The sequence below is a fragment of the Fukomys damarensis genome, unplaced genomic scaffold, assembly GCF_012274545.1.
Source record: "Fukomys damarensis isolate Sample0158 unplaced genomic scaffold, DMR_v1.0_HiC HiC_scaffold_25, whole genome shotgun sequence".
NCBI classification, from domain to species: Eukaryota; Metazoa; Chordata; class Mammalia; order Rodentia; family Bathyergidae; genus Fukomys; species Fukomys damarensis.
The window spans coordinates 23,842,111-23,864,916 of record NW_022900937.1 but is presented as its reverse complement, the minus strand read 5'-3'; the positions used below and the strand labels follow the sequence as shown (position 1 = coordinate 23,864,916).

General features: G+C 55.3%; 2 protein-coding genes across 6 annotated transcripts; both read right to left on the bottom strand.

The window, feature by feature from the left end:
• Nucleotides 1-3,597: 3,597 nt before the first annotated feature.
• Nucleotides 3,598-8,210, bottom strand: Cplx3 (complexin 3). The gene is made up of 3 exons (XM_010626548.2): nucleotides 7,938-8,210; nucleotides 6,860-6,947; nucleotides 3,598-5,068 (listed from the first exon to the last, which is right to left on the bottom strand). The coding sequence occupies exons 1-3, from the start codon at nucleotides 8,099-8,101 to the stop codon at nucleotides 4,844-4,846; spliced, it is 477 nt and encodes a 158-aa protein (XP_010624850.1). The 5' UTR covers nucleotides 8,102-8,210; the 3' UTR covers nucleotides 3,598-4,843.
• A 691-nt stretch (nucleotides 8,211-8,901) lies between these two features.
• On the bottom strand, nucleotides 8,902-22,773 carry Lman1l (lectin, mannose binding 1 like). Of its 5 annotated transcripts, XM_010626597.1 has the most exons (14): nucleotides 22,445-22,773; nucleotides 19,046-19,125; nucleotides 17,019-17,173; nucleotides 16,818-16,925; nucleotides 16,682-16,740; nucleotides 15,524-15,623; nucleotides 15,099-15,219; nucleotides 14,103-14,158; nucleotides 13,513-13,645; nucleotides 13,086-13,237; nucleotides 11,728-11,795; nucleotides 11,047-11,170; nucleotides 10,517-10,644; nucleotides 8,902-9,179 (listed from the first exon to the last, which is right to left on the bottom strand). In XM_010626597.1, exons 1-14 carry the CDS (start codon nucleotides 22,579-22,581, stop codon nucleotides 9,050-9,052), a joined length of 1,551 nt encoding a protein of 516 aa, XP_010624899.1. In that variant the 5' UTR covers nucleotides 22,582-22,773; the 3' UTR covers nucleotides 8,902-9,049. The 5 variants fall into 5 exon arrangements, with proteins under 5 accessions (XP_010624899.1, XP_010624874.1, XP_010624883.1 ...); XM_010626572.2 differs by lacking the exon at nucleotides 22,445-22,773 and having other exon boundaries at nucleotides 19,046-19,917; XM_010626581.2 differs by lacking the exons at nucleotides 14,103-14,158; nucleotides 15,099-15,219; nucleotides 22,445-22,773 and having other exon boundaries at nucleotides 19,046-19,917.
• Between the last annotated feature and the right edge of the window lie 33 nt (nucleotides 22,774-22,806).

The following is a 22,806-nucleotide window of genomic DNA, read 5'->3' as shown; positions in this document are numbered from 1 at the left end:
GAGAGGTAGCTCTGATCACAGACAGGGGTGAGTGGCACTGGGAAAGCAACCTGAGGCAGAGCTGGGCAGTTGCAGTGGGAAGCATTAGGCACATGGCCTCCCATCCTCAGCCTGGGAGAGTCTGGCTGACTGCTGCTGTTTCTGCCCACCACCCAGAGGACAAAGGGGCAGAAGCTCAGGCATGGAACCCAGCATGGCCCTTTCCCTTAAATCTCGGCTGAATGGCAGGAGCTGTCCTCTAAGTGCCCATCTGTCCCTAGCCAGGGTCCCCAGACCTCCCACCCCTTTACTCTGGGACCGAGGTAGGCAGCAGGCTGGAGTAGGGAAAGGACAGGGTCATTTCCAGCAGGCTCTGTGCTCTTGGTGTGACCAGCTGTTGTTGGGAGCGTTCCTGAGGATTAAGGGAGGGGACATCCCAGGCAGTAAGCAGGAGCTGCTCTAAGCTTCGAAACATCACGGAGATGCCCCCCACCCTGGGGAGCCAGTGAGTGGGGTGACTGCAGGCCTGCACCCAGGACACTATCTCCTGCCACTGGGGGCAGTGTGGAGCAAAGTTCATCAGCCTGTTCCTTTCTGGGGAGAATGAAGATGAGCTTTAGATGCCCCATGGGAATTGATAATGAGTTGGTGTACATGGGCCAGAGGTACATGAGGGTGCGTTTTCTAGTCTAGGGGAGAGAGGTATATTATCTCTGCAAGTGGGCCAGACAAGAGGACTCAGTATAGCTGGACATCATGGCCCATACCAGTAATCCCAGTGCTCTGAGAGGCTGAGGCAGGAGGATCACAAGTTTGAGGTTGTTCGACTTCATAAGACTGTCTCATAAAAAACATAATAAGTAAGTGGCTGGGTTCAGTGTCCAAACAAGTCATTTCTACCTCTCATCTTCAATACTTTGAAAGTCTCAATGCAGGACTGGTGTCCCACAACAATTTCCTGGGTCCCCACTTCTGCCCCACCCTCCACTTCCACTCAGTTACCCGAGTTCAGAGCCAGGACTGAGCCACACCTTGGGAGCACCCAGGCCTGGACTCTCAGCCCAGGAGGAGAGAGGCGAGCCTCTGAGGGACCTGATGGTGTGCCTGCCTGCCCCTCCTTTGGCTCACCAGGAACAGAGCGGAGGATAAGAATCCAGGTTCCTAAGTGCAAAGTCCTGAGTCTGATTCCTGGTTCTAAAAAACAAATTTAAAAAAAAATCCGGGTTCCTGCTTCAGTCATCTGGAAGGGCTCCTATCTCCAGAGGCCAGGTCATTATCTGAGCCCTCCATGGAGGAGAGGCTGGAGCCTAAGGGGGAGGAGACAGCAATGACAATTTTACCCACACTAACTCACACCCACACCTCCACGCTTGAAATCCCACAGACACAGAAATGCGGGAAGCCCTGTGCACACTCACAGATCCCCACATTCGTGGCCGTGGGCCTGCAGGCACAGTGCTCTCCCAGGGAGGCTGAGGCAGCCAGGACCCTGGTCACCTCACTTCCCAAGCCTCAGGCAGATTGGGAACAATGAGGACAAGAGGGTCCTAGGTTAGAGGAGGGCATGGGACCCAGGGGACAGAGACAAAACCCCCACCCCACCCTGATCCCTCTACCCCCACCTCCACACTAAGCATCAGCTGGGTCAGCAGGCACTGTCAGAAGCTCAGCGAGGCAAGGGAACACACCCCAGATGTCCCCCAGCGCCTGCCTAGGGCCTCTGGTGTCTGCAGAGGGACCATCTGGCTACTGGGGAAAGGGAGATCTGTGCACCCCGAACCTTGGTCACCCTCCCCAACTCTCCCAGGGACCAACTGGCCTCGGAATGTCACTCTTCTGCCTCTGAGAGCTGGCCTGCTGGCCTGAGCGGGAGTGGCACTGGAGGCATCATAGGTAGGGCCCCAGGTGCCACAGGATGGAGCCCCAAAGGTGCACAGGGGAGGTGGATATGAGGTGGCAGTCGTCTTGGTTCCCCTCACTCCCTGCGAGAACAAGGGAGGTGATGCAGAAAGGTGTGTTCGCCACCTGTGACGTTTCCTATGTCCTCAGACCACCTGCAAGGGAAAGAAGGAAAAGGAAAGGGGGGAAAGAACAGGAGTGTGGGAGGGAAAGGCCCAACCCACCAGGCTCTGGACTATGGGGCCCTTGTGGTGGGTTCTGAGTACTATGGAAAGGGAAATGGGGGTGCCAAATGGCTTGCTTTGTGGCCTCCACACCCACCAGTTGGGTAGGCCAGTCAGGAAGCACAGGACCATCTAAAATAGTAGAACAACACAGGTTGGGGAGAATGGGGCAGACGGATCCAGAACCAGAGGGCTTGGAGCAGGGCAGGTATAAGATGACACCGAATCAGGAATGAGAGGGACACAGAGTGACAGAGAAAGCACAGCAGGGCCGACAGAGAAAGAGGGACCAGGGCAAACAGGGTGAAGCCACTAGGGGTGGGGGTCTTCCCTCCTTGCCCACTTCTGCCTGAGCCCAGAACCCGCTCCTTCTACCCCAGACCCTTTCCAAACCCATCCCAGGGCCATCGCAGACAGGTCAGGGCCTCTTGGGGTTCAGGCTGGGCAGAGAACCATGTGGTGACCCAGCCCTGCCCCCTTGCCCTGACACCGGGCACCCAACAACCTTGCTCTGACAGGGCTCAGTGAATATGTGTCCTCCCCCACACACTGCAGCCTGCCACCCAGGCCCTGCTCTGGGCCCAGCCCAGCTCGGAGCGGGCAGGGGCTGTCAGAGCCCATTAGGCAGAGGCCCCCAGAGGGTGAGGTTCTGACGCAGGCCCTGCTGCTTTGAGACTGGGCCTCCTCCAGCTCGGGAAGGTCAAGAGTTGTCCCTGGCCCAGGGCCCTCCCCAGGAACCCAGCATAGCAAGGCAAGGGAGAAGGCCCTGGGCCTCCAGCTCCTGTTTGTTGTCTTTCCTGCTCTTCTACCCGCTGTGCAGTTTTGATGTTCCATGGTCTCATCCACAAAGTGTCTCATGGACATTGTGCCCTTGAACTCAGCCTGCTCCCGCCTGTCCATCCTGGTAGCTCCCAGAGGCCTGTGCTCAGCCTCTGCCCACCCAATCCCCAGGCTGAAGGTACTGGGCAGCCTGCAGCAAACCCCCTGGCCGTACTGCTCTGAGATCCCTGCCCTGAGCCCCCCATCCCCACACTGGCCTAACCCTATGGGGGTAGGTGACACTTGAGCTCTTCACTTTTGCATTAAAAAAAAAAGGGCCAGGATTGTGTCTCAGTGGTGTCGGTGCCTCCCTGGCAAATGCAAGGTCCTGAGTTCAATTCCCAGCACTGGGAAAAAAAAAAAAAAAAATCTCAACTCATGCTTCAATGCATAGGCACAAAATTCTCCAAGTGCACCAGGCTTGGTGACAGGCTCAGCTTCCTGCTTCACCCCAGGCTACCTCAGGCCAGGTGTCAGCCAACCACAGCCAGACATAATGTCATGTGGTCTCTGCACACCCCTTTCCTCTTACTTTGTTTGAAACATGTGTTTGAAACATGGTCACCCTTTGGGGTCAGAGGTGTGGCTCAGTGGCAGAGCACCTGCCTGGCATGCAGGAGACTGTAGGTCCCACCCCCAGCACAATCAGAAGGAAATAAACACACAATCACCCTGTGCAATAAGTATCGTTGTTATTCTGGGTGGGCTCAGAGAGGGAGAGGACCTGCAGAAAGCCACACAGCATGCCGGGCTGGGGCACTTTTGCTTTGCTGTCCTCTGGTTCCATCTGTGTATCCAATGCATCTTGGGGATGGATATAAGCACAAGGGCTAGAGACAGCTATGGCCTTAGATAACACACCTATGCCCCACTTTGCCACACACAACTCCATCCAGCTGGCTGCCCTGTCCACCCCAGCCCCTGAACCCACCCTAGTTCACCGAGCCTCAGGCTGGACCTGCTGCTCCCTTACCAAGGACCCTGCCAAGGAAGAGTCTAAACTTCCTATAGAGGCTGAGACCAATATCCTCTGGCACTGATGTCCTCTCCCTCCTATGAAGTCATAGGTGAGGAGGAAGAGGACACCCCTCCAAGGGCAAGCTCTGGGGACCACGAGCTCCCAGATTCAAGGTCAGAAAGCAGTGGGAAGATGGCCATGTCATCTGGAATTTTTATTTTTGACTGAGCTGGGAGAGGAGATTCCAGCTATGGAATCCAAATAGAGTTCTACAGGAACAGAACAGAACTTAGCTGGGCCCTGGGCCCAGTGAGGCCTGGAGCTGCCTGGGCTACTGCTCAGTGCCAGCCTCATCCTTGGCACTCTGCCTCTCTCAGCATTGCTCAGCTCCAGAGCCTGAGTGGTAGCTGCTATAGGCTGAATTGCAGCTGTTTCCCTGCCCAAGGAGGGCTGTGGGCTCAGCTCCACATGACCGGGATGCCACGCCAGACTCTTAGAAGTCACCCAGTCTGTTCCCATTTTACAGACAATAAGATGAGGCCAGAAAGAGAATAAAGGTAGACTGGAATGCAGCCTCCTGTCTGCTAAGGGTGCTGCCCAGGGACCTCCCTGATAGTACCTGGGGCTAGTGCTTCAAAGGGCTGGGTACAGGGGGTATGTGTGTCTGTGTGCGCCAGAGGTTTTGTGTCCTGTAAGTGCATCTGTGTTAGGGGGCCACACCCAGAGAGGACCAGCTCTTTCCTACAGACTTGGAGGTCTCCCAAGCTGATTGGGGGCAGTGTCCAACAGGACAGGGTGAGGAATGGGAACTTGCTCCCATGGAAAGGGAGAGACCAGAGGCAGCTTGGGCATGGATCAAGCTGAGGCAAGGGACAGAGCCCCAGTGGGGTACAGGTCCCTGAAATTGAGTCCTCATGGGGACCCAGCCCTCTGGCTGTCCCAGTGGCCAACCCAGGGGACATGGTCACATGATGTAGCACTTCTCAGCGGATTGCTTGAGGTCTCCCAGTGTGGCCTGGGCCTTGTCCTTGAGGGAGCTGATATCCAAGCTGGGGAGGCTGGCCAGCTGCCCAAGCACTGAGGCCTTCTCCTCCTCCTCCTCCGTGTCCTCCTCGATCATCTTGGCCAGCTCCCGGGGCAGCTCCACGTCCCCGCCTGCCATTTGGATCTGGCTCTCATCTGTCTCATTCTGAAGGGAAGAGGGGTGGGCTGAGGGTTAGAGAAGAAACCTGGCCTGGGTGCAGGCCTCTGCATTCCCATGACCTGGGACCAAGTTGGATGCAAAAACACAGAGATGTCATGCTTTGACACTGCATGGTGAGCAAAGAGGAAGCAGAATTGCCTAGGAGTCACACTGTCACCATCAGCTGGGTCTTATGTGATGACCATTAACCATGCTGAAGGGCACAGCCAGTAATAGTTATGGGTATCAGTTAACAACACTTGCGCAGGGCAGATGTCAAGCTGGGTGCTTTGCATCCTCACATGGAAAAGCATTAGAAGGTAGGTACCATTGTCTCCATGTTACAAATAAGGAAACACAGGCTCAGATCATTTAAATAAGTAAATTTCCCATGGCCACACAGCCAGGAAGTGAAGGAGCTAGATTCAAACCTATGATGCCGATGTCCATGTTCTACATGGCACCAGCTGATAGCCAGTGCATTTCTGGATCCCTCTGGAAGGCACTGGGACTTTCTGCCTTTGTGCTACTCAGCTGAGTCCAAGTTTTTGCCTCAGTTCTCTGATGGCAGAGTTGTGTTGTATATGTGTCTCTCTATACTGGGGCTTGAACCCAAGGTCTTGGCACTGCCATACATCCTCAGCCCTTTTTTAATGATGTTCATTCTAAAATAAAGTCTCGCTAAGTTGCTAAATTGCCCAGACTGGGTTCAAACTTGTGATCCTTCTGCCTCAGTCTCCCAGAATGTTGGGATTACAAGAGTGCACCACTATGCCTGGCTATGTTGTGTCTCTTATATGCTCAGTGCCAGCACTTAAGGAATGACTCCATTTATTCTTATCTGAGTTTAGAGTAAGGGAGGCTTACTGGATCAGTTTGCCTCTTTGAGAGACTTTCAAAAGACCAGTGCCCTGTGGGGGAGTCAGAGGCAGCAGGGCCTCTGTAAACATTTTCTGCTTGAGTGCCTGCAATGTTCATATATTTCTTCTTTCAGTTTAAGTGAAGATCAAGTTTACTTCTTTGCCCCTGAAGAATCTAGCACAATTCTGGGCACACAAAGGTAATATTTTTGGAGTGGTTTGTGCCTCAGTTTCCTCCTTAGGCAACAGAAGAACACATTCACATGCCCACCTGGTGTTGCACTATCTAGGGGAGACTGGGGGATGGGAGCCTCATGAGACAGCTCCTGGGCTGCCTGGCCCGCAAGGGGTCCTTTGCTTTATGCATGTGGCCAGGCTCCTTGTGCCAGTGTGAAGGCTCAAACTTCATCTCTCCCTGGCTGCATGACCTTAGCCAAGTCCCTTCTTGTGTCTGAGCCTCTGTTTCCTCACTTACAGGTAGGTGACAGCTGCTTGGCAGTATTACTGGGGTTTAGATAAGAATGTGAAGATGAAGATGTTCATATGTCTGGCACACACAGGGCTCCTGCCTCCTCCCCTTACCTCACCCTCTTCATGCTCAGAAGCCCCAGGTAAAATCTGCTTTCTGGCTCCTCTGCACCTCCATGGACCAGGCCTGGCTGGGTGTTGGGAGGTGAGGTTGGAGGGGAAAAGGGACTTGGATTGACACCAGAAACACAAGTCTGCCAGTCTCCAGAGACCTGGGCTTTCTCTCAGCACCAAGCCCTGGCCTGAAGGGAGCTGGCTGACCACAGGAGTTCATGCACAGATGAGTGGACAAAGGAATGAGAAAAGGGAGCATCTAACAGAGCACACCATGGGGCCTATGGACTGAGAGTGGCAGCTTCTCTTGGCTGAAGGACTTCAGGGTCCCAGCTGCCTTGCAGCCCCCATGTACCTTGGGCAGACGGTACTTGTCTCGGAAGTGACTCCGCAGCGTGGCCCGCTCTGCCTTTCTCTGCATGAACTGTGCGTCCCGCTCCATCCTGCAGGGGCAGGGGTGGTGTCACTGCAAGAGCTGAAGGGGCTGCGAGGGAGGGGTCTCTAGGTCTGGCAGCAGGTGGCATTGGTCTGCTGCTTGTCCCCAACACAGTGTCCCATCCATCTCCACACCTCTGTGTAGAGTTTTGCTGTCTGTTCCCTCCCTGACAACCACGTCGCATGGAGGAGTATTCATAACAGACTTGGGCTCCCAACATGGCTCCATTACCACTTCACAAGCCACTTACTTTCCTCTTCTGTAAAATGGGGATGAGAACTTGCAACTCACAAAACTGCCACGATTAAGTGAAATAAACTTAGCTAACATTTAATGATGATTTCCATGTGCTAGACACTGTGCTAAATGGTTTACATGCATGAAGTCATTTCATCTTCATAAATATCGTAGGTACATATTATGATTACCATCCTATTTCCAGAAGAGGAAAGGGGGCCCAGGAAGGTTAAGTAACTTGCCTAAAGTAACCCAGATAATAAGCCAAGCCAGGACATGAACCCAGAGTCCAGTCTCTAACTCTACCCAGCTCTGCTCATGCCAGAACTGCAGGTGCACAGTGGATTCACTATACAGGGGTGCCTGCATCCCAGGACCTGCCTCCACAACTCTGAGCCCATCTGAGCATCTCTTTTCTTAGAGCCTGAGGCTCACAGGAGCCCTAGTCAGAAGGCTCAGGCCAGATCGGCTTAAGGGATTACCTGTTTCATCAGAAATGCAACTGCACCCTCCTCCCCACCCCAGTAACCGGTCTCCCTTCCCCACTCCCTCAAGGCCACACACAGGAAGTTGGAACAGGGTCCTGGGTGTGCAGAGGGGCTGGCGGAGAGCAGCTGGAGGATACCCCCAGCCTCTTAGGAAGTTCGGGAGGGAAGAGGAAGGAACTTGGGCTGCAGGCTGGCCTAGGGGTGGCCCAGCAGCAGCAAATGTCTGTGTGTTTGGGGGGGGGTCATCGGGGCCAGGAAGGAATGCCACTCACTTCTCTTCCACCAGTTGCTTCTGATATTCCTCATATTCCTCTCGACTCATGCCCTGCGCCTCGGCTGCTGACTTGTCCCCATCTCCCTTGTCCTCGCCGCCCCCCAGGCTCCCGGTGAGATTCTTCAGCTGGCCGCCCACCATGGTCTTCACCATGAACGCCATGGTCTTGGCCTTCAGGGTCAACAGGCGTCGGGGACCGCACGTCCGCGCCTACTTCAGCACCGGACCCGCGGACAGCTCCGGAGAGCCCCGCCCCATTCTCCGGGCCCCGCCCTCGCCCCGCTCCTCCACAGCCCCTCCCCCGAGGGAGGGGGGCGCGCACGGGGCTGGAACTGCGGGACCACGTGCAGCCCGCACTCCCCACGTGCCTCGGTCCACGCCGAACTCCTGGCCGCGCTGGCAGCAGATTAGGGCCTTTGGTGGTAGGGTCGCTCCCCGGGGGAACCCTGCCTTCCTCCCCTCCTCCAATCCCGCTACTCCTGGGTCACTCGTGGATTGTAGCTGCGTGGTGGGGACAGCAGCAAGGGGCAGAAACCCACCCTAGTCTCCACCTCACCCTCCAAATGCTGACCCCAGCAGCTACCCAAAGAGCTTGAGGCGGTAATGGGAAGGAGCGGGGGCAGGAATCCCAGTTATGGCTCTGGAGTTGCTTCTAGAGTTCCTCTGTCATGTGCCTGCCCGGCTGTCGCTGGAGCTCCGCGGAGGGGGAAGCAGAATGTTTTGGGGATTTTGGCGGGGCTGGGCCAGGAGGGACAACTCTGGTCGTGCTGGGCAAGTCTGGGAACAAGGCTGCACACGGCTGACACTCCCTTTCCTTCCAGGCTGCCCCTGTGTGTTCTGGTAGTTAAGCAAGACCTTGGCCTCTCTGCGGCTTGGAGCCCGCCTGGTCACTCCCTACCCTTAGGAGCTGGAAGCCAGCAGAGGTTAGGAGGAGCTGGAAGGTAAATAAACACGTCAAAGCATGGGGACAGAGAAGTGGCCTTTAATAAGGTGGGCCTTGTGAATGTCGGGTGTGGGCCATGGCTGGGCACCCAGAGGAAGAGGATGCAACTCAAGCTCTCCACACCCTGGATGCCCGTGTTTCCTCAGGAGAAGTGGCTTGGATGTGGGTCACTCACGCATGCTGGGGGAGAAGAGCTGCCTCCTTGGGGGCCCCAGCACCCTGGGAACGTCTGATGCAGGACCCAGAGGGAGGCTCCCCAGCGACCAGCACTTCTGAAGTCTCTTGTCCAACTCCTGCCTGCTGCCAGGGAGCGAGGTAGGTTACTTGGGTCTCTCCTCTCTGTGCTTTTGTTTTTCTGAGACAAGGTCTTGCTATGTAATTAAGGCTGTCCTTGAACCTGCTGTGCAGTCCAGTCTCAAACTTGTGGTGATCTCCTCCTCTAGCATCCTGTGTCCTGGGGTTATAGGCCCTGCCTGGCCCCTTGAAACCTGTCTCCCTCCACTTATTGCCCCAGAGCCACCCCTTCTCTGGGGTCCTTATGGTTTCCTTTGTGTGCCACCTAAGGTTCACATTTCCCTTTGGCATTTAAAGTCCACCTAGGGCTGGGGATTTGGCTTAGTGGCACCTACACCTGCCTTGCAAGCACAAAGTCCTGAGTTAGAGTCCCAGTACCAAAAAAACAAAAATTAAAGTCCATCTAGGAGGCTTAGTCCAGCACTGCATTCCTATGGGTCCCCATGAGCCCATGATCATTTCCATTTTGTGCCTGTTAAAGCTCAGCACCCTGCACTTCTCCTCTAGGACCATTCAACCCACATGGATTCTTCTCATCTTGAAATTCCCCCAAGGACTGCCAGTTTCTTTCCTGAGGCTCTTAGTGTATCTACGTCTGTATATGATGCACGTTCATTCAGCAAACACCCACCACGCACCAAGAAGAAAGTAACTTCCCACCTCTTCCACTTTTTGGGGGGAGTTGTGCAGAATTAGGGATTGGACCCAGGGTATTTGCACTGAGCTACATCCCCAGCCCTTCAAAAAAAAATTTTTTTTGAAACAGGGTCTTCTAAGTTGCTAACTTCTCAGACCACGCTTAAGCTTTCAGTCCTTCTGCCTCAGCCTCCCAGAGTGCCAGGAGTACAGGGGTGTTCCACCATGCTCAGCTTCCCTCCACCTTTTCTATTATCTTTGCCCAATGTCACAAACTAATCCTGCTCTTGTCTCTAGCAGTACTGAGTTATCATTTTTTCCAAAATATTAGGCTTTTCTTCATGCTCTCATGCCTTTTTCTCTAGCCGTGAAGCCTTTACCTATCTTGGCAGGTTGGAAAACTCCTATTCACCTTGACTACCCATCTCAAATGTCCTTTCACGGTTGATTCCCTATATCTCCATGTGCTTTCTTCTGTGCTGCTCTTTCAGTCCCTGAGCTTCTGCCATCAGTGCTGACCACACAGGTCTCACTGTCAGCTCCTGGCCATCTCCTCGACGTGGAGGGCTCTGTGAGGCAGGAGCAGACAGGGCGTTGCACAGGGTGGCTGTGCCCAGGGAGAGAAGGGCCCTATTCTGTGCTCTGCTGCTTGCAATCACCCTAGAAAGTGATAGCTGTGAGGAGTCTGGCCCACAGGGACCCACCTGAAGTTTACATAGTAGAAGAAGCCTGCAGTCTGGATGAGGAGGAAGAGCAGGAAGACGCCAGGCCACAGGCACGCGGAGGTCCCTGGGCACCAGCCAGGTGGCCAGGGGTGCTTTTCTGATGCTTTCTGAAAGGGCAGAGTCTGGGGTCCTGGCTCAGCTTGCAACCCAGGAGGGAGGGGCCCTTGAATGTGTGCCCTATGAGGGTGTCATATCTCCCCAGGCCTGGGGCATCATGGCTGCTATCTGGAGAGGGGATGCTACATAGAGCTGCCTCCGCACCCTGGACCTCATGGCTGCATGTGGGAAAAGCTGGGAAGACATCATCAGGGATCTGGGATCATCGGGGGCCAATGGCTTAAGAGATGAGAGATGGGGGGGCACAGACAGACATATAGGGTAAGGACAAGGGAAAGTGCAGGAAAGGACAGGGTGACATAGGGCAGAGTGGCTCCACGGCTGAATGATGAGTGATCTCGGGTAAAGCTGCCCAGGGAGAAGGCCCCATGCACCCCTTCTTCCTCTCCCACCCTGAGGCCCTGAAGGTCCTTATGCAGGAGGCTCAGGATCCGGTCCAGCTCCAGGAAGTGATGCTCAGTGCCCACAGGCAGAGAGATGACCTGGGCTTCTGAGGCCATGTGGGCAGCAACATCCCTGGTGGGGTGGACACAAGGTGGTCACTCGTTCACCTTCTGGTTGCACCCAGATCATTTCCCATGATCCCTAGGCAAGGCATGAATGGTGGAGAACAGGCACCGTCCTTTTGGGGGTTGGTCTTTGTCCCAGACCTGAGATAGATTTAGCCCAGACAACGATCTCCTTAAAGCTTCCTGGCTCAACCACTGCCTCCCTGGGCTCTGCCTTGGACCCCCAGGCTGCAGGGTATTTGGCTTCTTTCCCTTGTCTTCCTCTCCTTTGCCATCCCAGGCTCCTAGGTGTGGTGGGGAGTGGACATCCACGCACCCAGGTGATTTCCCAAACTAGGGCTCCACGGTAGCTCCTAGACCCGCAGGCTCCAGTATGGGAGGCTGGGAGACTTGTAAGGAGCAGAAGGAACAAAGGACTGCCTCCTCCGGCTGGTCTGGTCTTGGCTGTGTTCCTTTAAAACCTCTATCAAACACTGGCTCCTTCCAGGACCCCCTTTGGGCAGAGAGGCACATTGGTAGGGGGTTTCTCTTTCCTCTCCCATCCCCTCCTCCCTTGTCCCTTACCTCATCTCTTGCAGGGCCTGGAGCAGAGCTTGCTGACCACCAAGCAGGGTGCTGACTTTGGCAGGATCCTGCAGAGGGGAGGGGATAGCCTCTGGTCCAGGGTTCAGGGTCTGCTTTCTCAGAGCCACCTTCCTTGGGGATACTGCAGCCCTTCTCCTTCTAGGGGCTTTACCAGAGTACCAGGGACCTCTTCACTTTTATTCATTTTTTGTTTTCTTGGATAGGATATCAATATGTAGCCCAGGTTGGCCTAGAACTCTCAAAGATCCTCCTGCCTCACCCTCCTGAGTGCTAGGATTACAGGCGTGCGCCATCATACCAGGCTCACCGAGTTTCCTTCATCTCTGTCCATCTGGGCTCTGGAGTGCCCTCCTGATTTCAAATCCCTTCTCCTGAGGGTCCACCCCCCACATTCCTGGGTATTTTTTTTTTCCATTCCTGGATTTTAAAAAATCCTCCCCTTGCAAGCGCAAGGACCCGAGTTCGATCCCTGGTACCAAAAAAAAATCCTCCCCCTTCTAATCCATCCCAACCTAGTCCTCTTTGTTCCTTCCTCACAGTGTATGATCCAAGCTAGGGGCCAGGGATGATTCATACCCCATGCTTTGAGTCCCTGCTCCATCAAGTGGCCTGGAAGGGTAGCTGCCTCTCTGGGGTGGATGGGATCTGTCGGGGAGGTCCTGAGCCTGGTGGTAGGACCAGGTGGACTGGTCCTAGGGTATGAGTCCCTCCCTAAGCTGCTCTGGCCTAGGGACACAAGATTAAAACCTCAGCTGTCAGAGCCCAGCAAAGCCTGCAGGAGCTGCTGGCCTCTGCCTGACCAAATGCCTCGCCTGGGTGGGCTTAGCTCCCAGGTCCCCAGGCAGGGCATGCCTGAGGCACAACTCTCAGGGGAGGAGCCAGGATGACAGTGGAGATGAAATGAGGATTTGTGCAGCTGAGCATTAAGCAAGCCATATGCAAATCACATGTGCAGCCACATGCAAATTGGTATCTAGTGTATTTCTGTCATTTTTCTGTGATCCAAATCCAAATATTTTTCATTACCTCTTCCCTGCCCTGCTGTGTGGACATTTGCTTATCCAGGAGCCCTGCCCCACCCTGTGATCTCAGCCTTTTACCCCTCCCCTCTCTGCCTGCCATACCTGCGCCTGGCTCTGTCGTTTGTGGCTTTTATTTTTGTTTTTGTGTTTTTGAGATAGGGTCTCACTATGTAGCTTAGGCTGGCCTGGAACTCACGGTGATCCTCCTGCCTCAGCCTTCCTGGTGCTGGGAATACAAGTGTGCCCTACTAAACCCAGCTCTTACTGTTCTTTGAGGCCTATAGGTGGAGCTACAGAGTCCCTTGGGCCACTCACCCATCCAGCCTCAGACCTGGACCAGCCTGTGTTCCCTAGCTGCTTCTTCCATTGCTTCTTGACTTGGGCCAGCCTCTCAGAGAGACCCCAGAGGGCCTGCAAGATGCAGCTGTGTCTGCTCAGTGTGGCCTGCAGGTCAAAGGGCCTTTCCCCTGGAGAATAGGACAAAGCTGGGACTGGTGGCAGCTGTAGTGGAGCAACAGATGCTACTGGGGAGGGGGCTTCTTGGATAGGGGCATCAGAAGGTGCAGCTTCTGCCTCAGGACCCCCTGGAATGTGTCTGGATGGTAAGGTAGGGACAGGACAGAAGACCTGGGCCCAGGTTCTTCTAAGTACAGCCCCCCTCAGGCCACTGTCTTGCCCTGGGTTAAAGGACTCCAGGTTCCAAGCACAGAGGGTCAGTGACGCCTCTGCCCTGGGCTGCTACCTTCTTCCTGGGTTCTGGATTTTGGCTGTGGACGTGCATCCTTCCTGGTTCCCAGGGCCAGCCTTGCCCGAAGCCCTTCCAGCTGCCTGGCCAGGCGGAGTTGCTCCATCTCCAGGAAGGGCCCCGGGGGAGCCTGGAGGAGCAAGATGAAAGGTTAGGTCCCTAATCCATGGAGACCCAGAAGTAAGGAGCCCTCCCTCAGGGCCCCGCTCCCTGACAAAGCATCCCCCAGCCAGGGAACTCAGTCAACGAGCCTGAGGTTTCCAGATATGGGAGCTCAGTCTCCACCACCCATTGCAAACCCCTTCCTCCTCACTGCAACCCCAGACCTCCTTCAAGCCTATCTCCCCAGGCTGGTTCTGACCTCTTCTCTGTGCCCCACTGCCCCTTATGTCTGTTGATCACCGGGTCACTCTGCACTGTCTTGTCATAGCCTGGCCCTGCCAGCCTGGGAGGCCTAGAGGGCAGCGCCTGGCTCCCAGCACTGCCCCCACACAATGCAGAGGGGTCTGAGGGCACCATGACAGGAGCCGATGTTTGGGGATAGGAGAGCCTGGGCTGTCTGTCAGGGTGGGCCCGGCTGGCATCACCTCTGGACCAGGCTCACTCAGACTGAAGGTCAGGAAGGACAGGACATCGTGGTCATCTGGAAAGGGGTAGGGAAGGGAAGGTAGTATCTTTCCACCCAGCACTCTGGCCACTCACCCCTTGTCCCTAGGCTCTGAGTAACTTTTGGCAGCTCTCTGATCTTTAGTGGGGTATGGGGACAGACAAGCTGATGTGTGGCTTCGAGGACTGAAAACACCGTTGGTCTGAGGTGACCCCAGGGCAAGTGGGAAAACTGAACCATCACAAAACATAGTAGGCTGGAGCCAGGGCAGCAGACCAAAGGACACTCCAGGTTCCCAGTGCACAGCTGCTACAGGAAGCACCAACACACAGGGCTACTTCCCCAGCGTGGCTCTGACCATATTACTCTCCTCCTCAGGAATCTTCCCTGAGGCAGGAGAGACCCAAGTTTGAGCCCAACCTGAGCAACTTGGTGAGTCAGTGAGACTCTGTCTCAAAATAAGAAAAAAATTTAAAATGGGCTAGGGATGTAGCTCATTGTGAAGGCCCTGCATTCAATCTCCAGTACAGAAAGAGAAAGGAGGGAAGGGAAGGAAAGGAAGAAAGAGAGAAAGAAAGAGAGTGAGGGATATATACATATGGATGGAGAGAGAAGAAAAGAATCCTTCCATGGCTCCCCAGTCTCCAGAGCCTATAGACCAAAGCCCTGACACTCAAGGATTCCTGCTTTCCAGGAGGACCCTCATGGGCTTTCCATACACCACATCCCTCTGCTCCATGTCCCTAAATGTCCCTCGCACTGTGCCCCTTTCACCTGTCCCAGTGTCTAGCCAGGGTCACTTAAAGAGACAATTGGGATGAAAACTGCTCATGTTTTGTCCTATGTGAGACCTGCAGTAACAGAGGCCCAGGTCATGTGGCAAGGAGGGGATTGCCTCACCCAGGGTTTGCAAAAGGTCTGCTAAGGGCTGGTCATGAACACCGCCCCTCTACTCTCACCTCCCCTTGTGCCTCACCTGCCAGTGTGCCAGTGGCTGCTGAAACCCCAAAGAAACCTCCAGGGGCCAAAAGCAGGGGTCCCACATCGACACAGACCTCTTCAGGGTCACTAGGGGTGAGGCCGCTGCTCAGTGACACCTAAGGGGCATGGAGGAAAGGTGCTCTCATCCCCTGACAGAGGGCAGACAGCCACAGGGCTTGGGACCAGAGTGACATGGAGGTGACCTGCACCCTGGGATCATGTGAGCTTCCTGTGCATATGCCCTGTGAGTGTCTGGATTCTGGGTGCTGCCTGGATTTGCCAGTGACCCCATGGGTGTGAGGACTCGTGTGCCGGGGACTTGAGCTGGGAGCATGGGCACCCTCAGGCAGCACCTCCATAGCCTGGAGCTCATGACCTATACCCTCCAGCAGAGGCCCCAGAATCAGGAGGAGGACTCACTTGCAGCCTCTCTCGCCAGTAGGTGATCCGTGCTCTGAACGGATATGGCCGATTCCGGAAGTCCCGGTGACAGGAGCCCAGCACCCGGCTGCCTCCATTCCTGTGGGTACTTGGTATCCAGCCAGGCCACAGAGGACCTCAGGCCTGGCCATTTGGAGGAATGCCAGAAGCTACTCTTTTACCCCCTCACCCCTGGGTGACCTGGCATGGGACAAGTCCCCATTGTCTAGCTTGAGTCTCCCTTGTTGGCGTCTACCTCCTGTACAGAAGAAAGAGGGGCAGGGGAGCCAGCTTTCCCTCGAGTTGGCTTAGGAAGGGGCCAGAGATCTCCCTATGGCTGTCACCAGGGACAGAGGTCTGGGACAACCACGGGTTTTGACTTCTGTGCCCCTAACCTACCACTAAATCCCACTGTCCCTCTCTTTCCCTTCAGCTCCAAGTGCCCCCACACTTCCAAGGAGCATGGGACAAGCCCCAGCAGCCCAGGACAATATGACCAGCCCATGGTCACCCAGGGTGGCGCCGCAGTCTCTGGGGAGTTAGGAGTAGTGCACTGGGCCCCAGGTTTCTCTGGGTACATGGGTGCTGCTGGCAGCTCACACAGAAGCACCACAGCAGCACAGGGCACCAGGACATGCACCCTAACTGTGTGACCTTGGGCAAGTTACCTCACCTTTGCAAAGCCTGGTGTCCTGACTTTAAAACAAGGAGATAATTGCAAGTAGCTCATAACCATGTTACCAGGGTTCACAAGGCGGTGAATGTCAAGCGTGCAGGCACTGGGCCAAGGACAGTAAGCTCAGCTCCACAAATGTGAGCAATTGTTCTAATTGTTATGAGCGGAGGCTGTTTGCTGAGAGGCACTGACAAACTGGCCCAGCCACCAGGAGGCCACGTCACCTGCAGAAAGGGAAGGACAAGCCAGCAGAGCAGGGCGGGGACCTTCACAGGCAAGTCTGGGCTCGGATGCCAGCTCTGGCCATGGCTGTGTGACCTCAGCAAATCACCTCACCTCTCCGGTGAAAATTCACTGGGGCTGTCCCCAGAAAAGAGGACACGATTCTGGGGGCTGGGCTGGGAGCCAGTGAGCTGGCAGCTGGAGATGGCCTGGGGGAAGTGTGAGTGATGGCACATGAGCCGCTCCCCACAGGCTCTTACCCAAGGTGCTCCTGGGAGCTGTGGCCATCACTGGCCAGCACACGGATGGCAGGGCTGTTCTGCAGGAAGGTGACACCAGCTTCAGCCAGGGCACAGGGAGGAGGTGAGGAGGAAGTGGGAGGGGACTGTTCCTCACCTGGGTGTCCTCGGAGGAGGAGTCGAAGAAGATCCCCACACCGTCCCTCGAGGTCAGCCGCCCAGGGACAGAGCCAGTGAGGCCCCTGTCCTGGGTGTACCACATGACCTGCAGGGCCCCAGCCCCTCAGCTCAGGGGTCCCTGAGGATGCTGGGGCCCTGGGCTCATCACCCCTACCAAGCCCGGGTGGGGGCCACTCACCATGCCCTGGGAGCCCCGGTGGCCTGGCCCGGTCACCCGCATCTGCATTTCCACCTCCCAGGCTGGGAAGAGGACCAGAGTTCTGCCCCACATGGCACCACTGCAGTTCCTCAGGGATGGTGCCAGCCGCACCTCCTCCGGGCCTGGGATGGCATCTGTGGAGCAGGCACCTGAGACCCTGTGCCCACTCTACCCTCAGGCCCTGTCCCTCTGTCGCATCAGCCAGGCCCCGGGAGGAGGTCGCACGAAGACCTGCTGTTATATAAGGGGCTGAAGAACACCTATAATCTCAGCACTTGAGGAGGCTGAGGCAGCAGGATTACATGTTCAAGCCCAGCCTGGGTGACTTAGTGACTTAGACCCTGTCTCAAAATAAAAGTAAAAAGGGGTGGGGATGTGGCTCAGTGCAGAGGTCCTGGGTTCAATCTCCAGTACTACAAGCAATTTTTTAAAAAGTGTGATTGTGTTGGTGGTGGCCGATCAGATGCAGGAGTGGCCAGAAGAAGTGGGAACCAGGGCCCTGCACAGCTGGAGGGGGTTTTGGGGGGCTGGCGGCAGCAAATGCTGCTCTGCCTGGTTCTCACCTCAGCCTCACCGTAGGTCTGTGCTGCTTTACATTTTAGAGACAGGGAAACTGAGGCTCAGAATTGTTAAGTAAATATACATGGAGTGAACTTCAGTTTTATGGCTCCAAAGTGCAGGCTTTTCCACCCTGAGGGAGACTGAGGACTTGAAAGGGAAAAGGAGGCACCTGTGACCCCAGAACACAAACAATTTGTGACTCCACAGACATAGAGGCTCAGGACCGTAGCTGGCCTGCAGGCTGGTCAGGTAAGGAAAGGGGGCAGAGGAGTGGGGTGGACAGGAAGGGTGCTGTGTGATAGGTGGGAGGAGAAAGGGGAGAAACTGAGGCCGGCCTGGCAGGAGCTGGGGACAGGAATCAGGGGTCCCTTCTAGCCTGAAACCTGGTCGAGGGCCTGGGCCCTGCTAGGACTTCCCAGAGGCTGCTAATCTGGTCTGTTTCCTCAGAAAGGCCAGGGATGGGCGGGGGATGGTGTGTCTGTCCACTGCCGCTGCAAGTGGCTGTCCAGCCCCTGTGCATGGCTGGGGGCCTCACCATGACTGTGGGCTCCTGAAGCTTAACTGATCCCGGATCTCCGGCTGATCCCAGAGGATCGTGGTGCAGGGACTCCACAAAGGAGGGATGGGTGGACAGTGAGCGGGTCAGTAGGTGATCTCCCCCACTGGGTCTGTGATGGCCCCAGGCTTGGCAGGCCCAGAGCAGTGAGTGCTATCCTGACCCTGGCACCTTGAGCCTGAGACAGGCCCACTCCTTTGTCTACTTCCTGTGCCCCTGTGAAAGAGGCCCAGCTGACAGGGCTTATCATCTTCAAGGGCTTCAGTCAGGAATGATTCTATTTCTTAGAATTTACATTTTATAGAAGTACACAGCTGATCTGCTTTCTCTCTTTGCTTTGCTTGCTAGGAGGCTCAGCGAAATCCACCACAGCTAGGCAGACTTCCTAGTATACATTTTGGAAACAAGCTATGTTACTGAACTCATATCAGGCCCTGCTCTAAGCCCTCGTCTTCTTGGTTATTCCTAATTCATCCCCTCTCGGTTGTAGGCTTCTAGTAAGTCGTTACTATCCTTTCTGAGAACAAGATTGGTTGAAAGACAGACTCCTTGTAGGTCAGGTCTGGAAATCCTTGACTGCAGACCTATGTCCTAAGACACTGTCATGCCTGCTGCCCCGTGCCCGCGTGCATACCGGGGATACGTTTCTGTGTCTAGGACACCCACACATGTGACTGTGTGTATATTCACAGGCCCCAGAGGCAGAGGAGGTGGAGGAGGTTCCAGGAGAAGCAAAGGAGGTCAGAGGAGTGCTGAGGCACAGAAGGGGCAGAGAGGAGAAACAGGCCAGTGGGAGCGCAGGGGACAAGCCTGGGAGGCAGATCTTCTCCCCTCCCAGTCACAGCCCTCAGGGATCCCCAGCCTGGTGGGTCCCCTCCTCTGTGCTCACCTCCATGATGGCTCCAGAAGGGTATGCCGGCCCCCGGCCATGCCAGCCTCGGGCCTTTGAAGCTGAGCTTGTACTCAAACCTGCGCCGAGGAAGAGAGGGGCTCCCCTCAGCACTGTAGGGTTCTAGGAGCAAGAGGAAAAGCAGGCAGAGCAGGACAGTGGGACCTTGGACCCCCAGCATGGTGAGCAGAAGGAGCTGACATCCGGGTACCAGGGTAATTGGAGCTCGGAGGTGGCGGGGGGCTGGGCTTGGGCCAGGCAGGAGGAGCTGAGCACTACCAGTGCCTGGGTTTTGGCACTGACCTGTCCCTCCCTCTCCAGTACAGACATCCTGTTCCTCCTGGGCTATCTTGAGCCCCACCCTCCCCTGCCAGCTGAGTTGCTGCCTCTGCTCTTGGGCTCCAGCAACTGGTGGCAGGGATACCCAGGGCACCCAGGGAAGGCCACCTGCAGAGCCCTGGCTCCTCCTTTCCAGGGGTGGGGATGGCCTTCTGCCTCCTGCCTCTGTGCCCCTCACAACATCCTGACTCTGTCCAACCATCCACCTACCACCTCTTCCTCTCCTCTTTGCCTCTCCCCACCTTCTCTCCACTTTCCTGAAAGTAAGCTTGTCCTTCCCAGAACCTTGGTGTCCTCACCAATAAATCACATGAACAAGGGAGGCTTACAAGACAAAGCAAATAAATGCACTGTATAGACTTCATGTGGAGCGTAACTTTAACCCACCAAGTGGAAAAAAAATAACATAATTGGGGAAATTTGAACAATGCATATTTGACTATATTAAGAAATTGTCACACGGGGCATGATGGCTGCAGCACTCAGGAGGCTGAAGCCAGAGGATTGTTGCATGTTTGAGACCAGCCTGGGCTACATAGTGGGTTCAAGGCCAACCTGAACTACATAGTGCCTGACTCAAAAAACAGCAGCAAAATTATCTTTAAATGTTTTAAAGTTAATGTGGTACTGTGATTGTGCAAGTGTTGTCTTTTGGAGAAACATACTAAAGTTTTATGGGTGAATTCAGATAATGTCTGGGATTTGCTCCAATATTCCAGGGCCTGGGGACAGCAGGGGGTGGAAGAGGCGGTGTGTGTGTGTGGGGGGGTAACTACTGATGCAGGGTTCAGTACACCCGTCTCTGCGTCCTTTATCTGGACCTCACGACCTCTGCCCTGCCTGTCCTCTGTGTCTGAGAAGCCGCTTGAGTCTCCTGTGGCTTCTTCCTCACTGGCTGGGTGGCACCCACTGGATTCCTGGGCATCAAGGCGAGAGTCCTGCAAGGGTCTCCTGTGCCTCCATGAGCTCCACAAGGACAGGGGTGACTGAGCTCATGGACAAAGAGCCAGCAGGGGAAATGGAGTGGGTGGAGGGTTGGGGGCCAGAGGAGAGGACAGGGAAGGACCTCTGTGTGCAGCTGGACCCTGCTCCTCTCCTCTACACAGGCTCTGCTGAGGTCCCTGGATTCTGGCTGGCTTGGAGCAGCCGATTAGAGTTGATAAAGGGCCCACACTCAGTGGAGACAGGTTGGAGCCTGGAACTGGCCATGGCTGTCAGTGCCATAGACCAGAGCTCCCACTCCACACCCTGCCCTGGATTTGGGCTGTGCTCCTCCTGTCCCAACTGCCCCGAGGAAGGCCCCACCGTCCTTCACTTCCATCTCTTCTCATTCCTCAGATGTGACCTGAAGGTCATATCCTTCTCGTTGGTGGTCAGAGTCACCCAAGCCTCTGTCTTACATAAATTTGTCGTATCCTCCTCCTCTGCTTCTTGTGTTACAGTTCCGTTACTCAAAAATCTGTTGGCCTCAGACTGTTCCCTCTTCTCTACCACTGCAGTCTCGAAGGTCCCTACCAAACCCAGGTCCCCAGGGACCTCCTTGCGGGGCCTGTGGTACCTGTCTGTAAGTCCTGCAGCTTGGGAGGCTGAGCCAGGAGGATCTAAGTTTCAGCCCAAGCTGGGTAACTTAGCAAGAATTTGTTTCAAAAAATGAAAAAGAGCTGGAGATATAGCTCATTGTGGATTTCAATGCCCAGTACCATAAAAAGCAAAAACAAAAATGATCTCCTTGAGGTTAGTCAGGAGGAAGGCAGGGGCTGACCCGCTGTGGTTCCTCCCTGGCCTCCTGTTCTCAGCTTCTCCCTCTGCCATTGGGCGTGGTCACCTCCTCAGGGGGCCTTCCATGATGGGAGCTCCTTACCCAGCAGGCTCCGGTTCTTCCTTCTCCTGTGTCCTTCAGTGACCTTGCCCTTTCCTATAGCTGTGCATTCACACTACCTGCCCTGATGCTCCAAGTTCCTTCTCCAGCATCTCAACCTAGAAGGCTCAGCAGCTTCAGAGGCTCTTGCAGCTCTGCAAGCCCTCAGTGCGCTATGAGCCCACCACCCACCCTTCCTGCATCCATCCACCCATCCATCTATCCATCTGTAGTTAGGTGGCTATGACTCCTCTCTCTTCATCACCCTCATGTTCATTCCACTGGTTTCGGTTTTTTGAGACAGGGTCTCACTAAATTGCCCAGGCTGTTCTCACTTAAGATCTTCCTGCCCCAGCCTACCAAGTACTGGGTTACACAGTGGCACATGCCCAGCTTCATTTTACCCCTAACTTCATGTTGCAGTCCATCTGTCTCCCACTGTGTCTTTACTTCACTTTTTTCAGACCTTACCTACCAGGATGACTTTTATCTACCATGTCACTCTCCTAAGAGGAAACTGTCATCTGCTTCCTGTGACTCTTGGCTTGGTAAAAGCCACTCCTTGGCCACAGGCTCAGCTTTCCAGCCCATTTCACCCCTCAGCCCTGCCCCCCGTTTGATGGTATTGAGAGTTGAACCCAGGGCCTTGTGCGTGCCAGGCAAGCACTCTGACACCAAGCTGCACCCCAGTCCTGGTCAGCAGCATCATCCACCTTCTTAGATGGAACCCACTGCCCTCCTTCTACCCCTCCTCAGTGCTGCTAATGCTGACCCTGCTCTGGCTCCTTCTCTCTCTCAGTTCTGCTGCCTCTCTGTCTGGGGTCAGGAGTCTGGAGGAAGCACTGGTGAGCTTAGGTATCTGACGTCATCCCAGACGGACTGCCACGGGTCTGTCCTGCTCACTGCTCACCTCAGCCCTAGCATGCACCAGGTGTTCAGATGTTTGCTGCAGAACGAGTGAATCAGCCTGGCAGTGTGTGTGAGGGCCAGCAAGAAGGGCAAGGCTTCTGCCTTGGGCTGGGAAGAATGTGGTGCCTGGAACCATGGCGGTGGACATAGGCATAAATCCAGTCTGAGCTCCCTGTGTTTCTGGCCCTGCTGACTGGGACAGGAGGCTCAGTGCTGTCTCAGGAAACAAACCCAAAGCCCTCTCCTTCCAAGGCTCTGCTGCCCCTGGGCAACCCTCATTCCCATCTGTGCACCTTAAGTGGATGGAGAGTCCAGACAGGCACAGGCGCGGTACACTGGCAACAGGCCAGAGCTGCTCTGTCTCGAGTGAAGTAAGGAACCAGCCCCTTCTCAGTGGCTCTCCACAGCTGGCATCTTTGGATGGAGCCATCTTTGGTTCCTCTTGTCCCCAGTCTTGTCTGGTCAGCCCCCCTACCTTGGCTCCAGCCCACCTTTGCTGGTCATGAGCAAATGCAGTAGGAGGGGCAGCCAGAACCCGGGCAGTATCTGGCACCAGGCTCTGGTGGCATCGGGGGAAGGCAGGCAGTGAGCACTCCCCACAGGTAGACACAGGACAGTCGCTCGTGCAGCTGACACAAAGCGGTGGCTACATCTC